This window comes from Penaeus monodon, chromosome 36 (genome assembly GCF_015228065.2).
Source record: "Penaeus monodon isolate SGIC_2016 chromosome 36, NSTDA_Pmon_1, whole genome shotgun sequence".
Lineage (NCBI taxonomy): Eukaryota > Metazoa > Arthropoda > Malacostraca > Decapoda > Penaeidae > Penaeus > Penaeus monodon.
Genome location: NC_051421.1, coordinates 15690445 through 15697944, shown reverse-complemented (window position 1 = coordinate 15697944; position 7500 = coordinate 15690445). Strand labels below are relative to the sequence as shown.

Here is a 7500-nt window from a genome sequence, read left to right as displayed (position 1 = left end):
GACACCGACGTCTGCAGCGTCTCCTGGCGGTCGCTGATGGACACCACCTCCTTCCTGTCGGGGGGGGGGGGGAGGCGATAGAGTGGTTAAATATTCACTGAGTCTGGTCGCTGGTTTGATGATCTTAATCATTTTTTTTTTTTTTTTTAAGGGGGGGGGGGTTAATTATCTAATTATATAATTACTTGTTTCTGTATTTTGTCCTCTGTATTTTTTTTTATTGCCGATTCTGTAATCTCGCAAGTCATTTGTTTGTTTGTCAGTATGTTTTTTTTGTTGTGTTTTAGAGGGACATATATATTTGGACAAAAATATATGAACATGATCCAGATGTCTATGATATTTGACTGTCTGACTGACTGACTGACTGGCTGACTGGCTGACTGTCTGACTGACTGTCTGACTGACTCTGACTGACTGTCTGACTGACTGTCTGACTCTGACTGACTGTCTGTCTGACTGACTGTCTGACTAACTGACTGACTGTCTGACTGACTGTCTCACTCTGACTGACTGTCTGACTGACTGACTGTCTGGCTGACTGTCTGACTCTGACTGACTGTCTGACTGACTGTCTGACTGACTGACTGACTGTCTGACTAACTGCCTGACTGAATGACATGAACTGACTGACAGCTGATGGACTGTCTGTATGACTGACTGTCTGATGACTGATTGACTTGACTGTCTGAACGACTGTTTCTGTTTCTGCAAGTCTCGCCTGCCTATGCACTGCCTGCCCATTTATGTACCTATATATGTGTGTTAATGCATGAACAAAAAATATGCATGGGGATAAATATACAAATATTCGAGTAGATACCTGGTGTTAAAACCAAGCGAGGGTGGAAATCAAAAGGGAAGCGCAGATGGAAAAAAAAAAATAGTAATAATAATAATAATAAAAAATAAATATAACGACACTAACCAATGATGTTGAAATAAGGAAAGGAGATGAAGATGATGTGATGAAATTGTGATAATAATGATCATGAGGGCTGACATATTCATCATTTACAGTAATCAAACTAAATGCCCTCCCCCCCAATACAAATCAAAATAGTATTCTATTAATTTAGGAAGCACTTGAGAAAAGAAAATATCATAAAACATAAAAAAGTCACCATCACAATTTGAAAGACCCTACTTAAAAAAAAAATCCAACAACAAAAAAAAAGAAGAAGAAACAAACCTATAAAAATCTATTTGAATAATAACAATAACAATAACAATAACAATAATAATAATAATAATAATAATAATAATAATAATAATAATAATAATATAAGTACTCGCACTCACTGCAAGGTCGTGATGTCTGACTTCAGCGACAGCACCAACTTCAGGACTTCAGCCGTGTTGTCGTCGCACCGCTGCCGCGTCTCCTGCACCTCCCGGGCCATCGACGGGTCCTCCACCACCGAGCCGAGACGCGCCACGGCCTCCGTCAGCGTCGCCTTCATGCTCACCACCGCCTCCTGCAGCTGCGGGAGGAAGGGAGAGGGAGGGAGGTTAGGGGGGCGGTTAGGTGGGGGGTGGGAGGGAGTGGGGGATCTGAATTGGAGGTGGGGGGGAATGGAGGGAAGGGAGGGAGGAAGGGAAGGAGATGGGGAAGGGGGAGGGAGGGAGGGAGAGCGGGAGGGAAATACACAGAAAACACAACACAACACAACAAAATACACCCGAACAACTCACCAAACTAAAATAAACAAATAAACAAAACATAAACAAATGAATAAACGAAACTAAAAACAAAAGACCCGCCATAATAAGAAAGCACACCAACTCAGAATGGCTGAAGGCACCGCCAGCCACCATGTTACACAAGCGAAATCCCTTTGGCCTGCGGTGGGCGAGAAACTCAATACGTGGCAGTAACGAAGGTCCTCTCGTATGCCCTGGCCTTGGGGGCAGAGGATTGCGCCTCCAGGTTACGCCATCGGCAAAAAAAAGGCGAATAAAGAGAAAGAGGAGGAAGAGGACGAAGAAGAAAGAGAGGGAGGGAAAGCAGAGGAGAGAGGAGAGGGGAGAGGGAGAGGGAGAGGATGAGAGAGAGGGAGACTGAGAGAGATGAGAGAGAGAGTTGAAGGGAAGAGAGAGAAGAGAGAGAGAGAGAGAGGAGAGAGGGAGGGAAGGAGGAGAGAGGGAGAGGGAGAGATTTAGATGGAGATAGCGGGAGAGAGAGAGAGAGAGGAAGAGAGAAGAGAGAATAAGAGAGAAGAATGAGCGAGGACCGAGGGGAGAGACGAGAGAGAGAGTGAGAGAGAGAGAATATGAAAGAGAGTGGAGTAAGATAGATAGATAGATAGATGAGAGAGAGGAGACAGAGATGAGAGAGAGAGAGAAGAGAGAGAGTGAGGAGAGAGAAAGACGATGGAGGGAGAGACAGAGGAAAGAGAGAGAAGGATGAGAGAGGGGATAAGAGATGGGAGAGAGAGAGAGGAGAGGAGAGGAGAGAGGAGCGAGAGAGGAGGAGAGAGAGAGAGAGGAGAGAGGAGAGAGAGAGAAAGACGCATAATGAGAGGAGAGAAAGAGAGAGGAGAGAGAGGAAGGAGAGTGGATGGAGAGAGCGGTTGCCCCAAAAAGGTTCACAATCGGGTTTTGTGTTTGTACCGAATTATATATTATATGTCCTCAGTAAAGAAAATAATAATAATAATAATAAATAATTAACTCGTTGCAATATGGCTAGATGCTCTTTATTTTCCGGACTCATTTTTTGAGTCAATTCATTATATTCTTCACATGCATTTAAAATAAATAGAACTTTCACCTACTGGCAAGAGGAAGCAACATTTTTTTTTTTTTTTCTATAAATAGCATCAAAAATATATAATGTCCTATGTCACGTTAGTACACAATTTGTCGTGAAAACAACCACACAAAATCTATTAACAAAACAAATCTATACATACACTGTGAATATAAAAAACGAAGATAACCCAAATAAATATTCATACAATACACACACACACACACACACACACACACACACACACACACACACACACACACACACACACACACACACACACAACATCCATACATAAACAGCTAATATCAAAAAAAGAGCAAATTTCTTAAAAAACTCTATACATACTTATAAAACCAACACCGACATTATCCCAATCATTTCCACCACCACAACTATCCAAAATCTATACATAACCTACAAATCATCCAAACATGCAAAGTCATCGCCCTCGCCAACGTTGCACTGAAATCTTGCCCAAGCTGTGACATAACCTGGGCATCTCCTCCAAACCTCGTTCAGGAATATCTCTTTTGTAACCCAACGCCGTATCCTCAGCGTCCATTTCTGTCGATCTTGCCCACAGATTGCTTAACCTTACGCGTGTGTGTGTGTTTGTGAGGAGGGGGGGTTGTGAGGAAGGGGGGATGTGTGTGTTTGTGAGTAGGGGGGAGGGATGTTGTGTTTGTGAGTAGGGGGGAGGGATGTTGTATTTGTGAGAAGGGGGGGATGTGTGTGTTTGTGAGGAGGGGGGGGGGGTGGAGGGTTACGTGTGTGTGGGGAGGGGGTGTATGTATGTATGTATGTATGTATGTATGTATGTATGTATGTATGTGTGTGCGCGTGTGGGAGAACAGAAAAAAGAGATAAAAAAACTAATGAAAGACAAAAATAAACCAAATGAATGAAATAGAGTGGATCAAAAATCAGACACACTACACACAAACAGAGAACACACACACCAGCACACACACACACACACACACACACCACAACACCACACACCAGCCATCACACACACACACACACACACACACACTATAAAAAAAAAAACATACATAAAAATATAAAAACAAAAACAAAAACAGAAATAAACCAAGCGATAAACACAAAGAACAAATAAAGCCTCCTTGTCTTAGAGACCGCGAAGACAAAAGCTTAAGAGGTCAGACGAGGTTAAGTGTAACAAGCGTATTGAAAGAAACTACCCAACGACCCAATTACGAGTTAATTAACAACAGGAAATCACCAATCTTCACTTTCGCTTGTTCGCCGTTCATTCTGCGCGTCATGTTGGGACTATTGATTAAAAACGGGGAAAAAACGGAGGTAAACGAATCATAACGGAAATGGGTCTTGTGGTGTATTTGTGGATAAGAGTGTTTTTTTTTTATGAGGGAGAAATAATAATTACTAAAGAATGAATAAAGATGAAGATGATGATGATGATGACTATGATGGTGATGATGATGACGATGATGGTGATGACGATGACGATGACGATGACGATGACGATGATGATGATGATGATGACAATGATAATGATAATGATGGTGATAATAATATTAATAATAGTTTCTATAAACGAGTAAGGTTCAGTATTATCTCAAACTTCTAGCCAGAATTAACCAGGACACAGTAAAAAAAATCCCTGACATAGTTTCGTCTTATTTCCCTGACTTTAAAGCTAATTTAAGACAATTTGGAGACGAATTGTGGAAAGTTGACACCGAAGCCACGTATTATCTCTCGAATGTACAGGTTAAGGCATTTTTGCAGGATTTGAAAAAAATGGCGGGAATCGGCCACACTGCACACGACGTCCCCTTCCTTTTGGCGTTCCGGATTTAGTCTCAATTTCATGACAGCTGTGTGGTGGGATGAGGTGGGGGCACGTGTGTGATCTGGCTGTAGTCAGTCATCATGTCTCGTCTCGGTATAGTTGACTTTCTCTTTTCTCTCAATCTGTTTCTTGTGTCTGTCTGTGTGGTCTGTCGTCTACTTCTGCCTGCTTGTTTTTCTCGTGCTACTCATGTCATGTCTTCTGTCTCTGTCTGCTTCACTTCCCTCCCCTCGCCCTTCTTCTCTCTACTTCCTCTCTCCCTCCCTCCCTCCCCTCTTCATCTCTCTCTCCATCTTCCCCGCACCCTCTCTCCTCTCTCTCTTACTCTCTCTACTCTCTCTCTCCTCTCTCTCGTCTCTCTCTCTCTCTCTCTCTCTCTCTCTCTCTCTCTCTCTCTCTCTCTCTCTCCTATCCATCTCTTTCCTCCTCTTTTCCTCTGTAAGCGCGTGTACGTGCGTGATCGTGTGAGTCTGTGTAACCTAAACGTAACCAGACTTCCATTTTTCAACCGTTCCTCTAGAAAGCATAACACAAGTGAAATCTGTGTTGAGTGACGTAGAACATTCTTTTTTCACCCTTCATCTGTTCTGTTCATTTCACTCCTCTCTATCCCCATCTCCCCTCCCCTTACCCATGCCCCCCCCCTCTCCTCCCCCTCCTCTCCCTTCCCCTCTATCTCCCTCCTCCTCTCCTCTCTACCTCCCCCTCCCCCTCCCTCTCCCCCTGACTTTTCTTTACCATGACCGAAATAATGAGGATTTAAACATACTGTTTCCAGCAAATTTCTCTTCCGATAGGAAAAAAAGAAGAAAAATGTTAACTATCTATTTTCTGGTGGATTCTTGTTGTTTGAACTGGAGAAGAAGAAGAAGAAGAAGAAGAAGAAGAAGAAGAAGAAGAAGAAGAGGAAAGAATAAGAAGAGGGAGAGGAGGAGAGGAAGGGGAGAAGGGGGAAAGGGAGAAAAATGAGGGAGGAACGGAGGAGAGAGGAAAGGGAAGGGAGGAGGAGGAGAGGATGGAGAGGGAAGGGAAGGGAGGAGGAGAGGATGGAGAGGGAGGAAGGGAGGAGAGGGAGGGGGAAGGCAAGAGTGAAAATGGGGAAAGGGAAAGAAGAGAGAGGCGGCCATTTCTTTCTGGCCGACTTTTTATCAGAAATACACACACGGCAGATCCTCGAATCATCTTCAGATCCTTTGTATCATGCGTGGCGCTCATGAGGCGCGTCACACACTAACATTCATGACAATTTCTACGGACTTCTATACTTCCACTGCTGCTGCTACAACTGCTATTACTACTACGGATATCTATACTACTGCTAATGCTACGACTACTATTACAACAAATACTTCTTCTACTACTACTGCTATTTCAACAAAGTACTACTATTATTACTACTGCTATTACTACTACTTCTACTAATATTACTACTACTGCTATTCAACTACTACTACTACTATTTCTACTACTACTACTATTACTACTACAACAACTATCACCACTAATACCTTACTGCATTGCTACACTACTACTATTACTTTCACAACCCCACCACTCGGGCATCCTACCCTGTGAACCCAAGAACTACAGCCTCTTGAAAACAAATATATATATAACAATAACAACAACAACAATACTAATAAAACACGCAAACGAAAAAAAAAGAAGAAAAAAATCCTCCTTGTGGCACCCCTTTAAGTCCCACCCTTAACAACCTTAATATATGAGATTACGTAATGCCACCCCCCCCACCTCCGCCGCCAATACCCTCCGAGTCCCACGGCAATCCCTATTGTTACTACCTGCATGTCATACTTTCCACTACAGTCTCGTAATCAGGATTTTGATCGTTGATTTTATTTTAGTTTTATCTGTCATTTTACGAGCATTATTATCATTATCATTATCATTATCATTATTATTATTATCATTATCATTATTATCATTATTATCATTATTATCATTATTGCTATTATTACTATTATTATTATTATATTATTAGCAGTAGTAGTATTAGTATTAGTATTAGTATTATTATCATCATCATCATTATCATTATTATATGTTATCTATTTATTTATAGTATTTTTCATCAATTTTTGTTTTTCATTTAATTGTTTATTTCTTATTTTATTTTATAAATTTATTCTTACTTATCTTTCTTTTTTCTTTTTTTCTTTTTTTTTTGGGGGGGGTGTATCGTTTGAATCTCTTCGTAAATGATAATAAATTACATTATTTCTTTTTTCTTTTTTTTTCTTCAAACGAGAGGGGAAATGGATACGGAATCATAAAGATAATAATGATAACAAGAACAGCGACATCAGCATCGGCAACAACAAAACAACATTAACAACAACAGCTATATAGTTAAACCACACTATAAAGGCCTCACAAATAAAAATTGCAATAATAATAACAACAAAACAAAACAATACAGCAACAACAACAAACCCCCCAACACCTGCACCAACAACAAAATTAATGACAACAATAACAAGGAAATTAATGCATCATATCACGGTCATTTCTGCTCAAAGTGGTCATGCCTCATACCTCCGAAATTTGCGTTAGAAGTTCTGGCTGGGGCGTCATCTCTGGCGCTGAAAAAAAAATAGAAAGATAAATTATTAGTTTCAGAAATATATGTGTATATTAATGATGACAATAATAATACTTGTAAAAATAAAGAAATAGAGGGAGATTGAAGAAAAAGGAGAACAGGGAGAATCAGTGATATGAAAATAAAACGAGAGAGAGAGAGAGAGAGAGAGAGAGAGAGAGAGAGAGAGAGAGAGAGAGAGAGAGAGAGAGAGAGAGAGAGAGAGAGAGAGAGAGAGAGAGAGAGAGAGAGAGAGAAATAAACATTACTTAGTTATCTTTAAAAATTATCTAAAAAAGAAAA

At 40.9% G+C, this 7500-nt stretch overlaps 1 protein-coding gene across 1 annotated transcript in view; it reads right to left on the bottom strand.

The window, feature by feature from the left end:
* The window catches only part of LOC119595786, a 91220-nt gene that overhangs the window by 18843 nt on the left and 64877 nt on the right, over positions 1-7500 (bottom strand). Inside the window, exons 3-5 of the mRNA XM_037944950.1 lie at positions 7152-7198; positions 1303-1484; positions 1-54 (exon numbers count right to left, since the gene is read on the bottom strand). The exon at positions 1-54 is cut by the window's left edge and continues 72 nt beyond it. Of these exons, the coding sequence (XP_037800878.1) occupies positions 1-54; positions 1303-1484; positions 7152-7198 (283 nt within the window). The remainder of the gene's footprint in view (positions 55-1302; positions 1485-7151; positions 7199-7500) is intronic.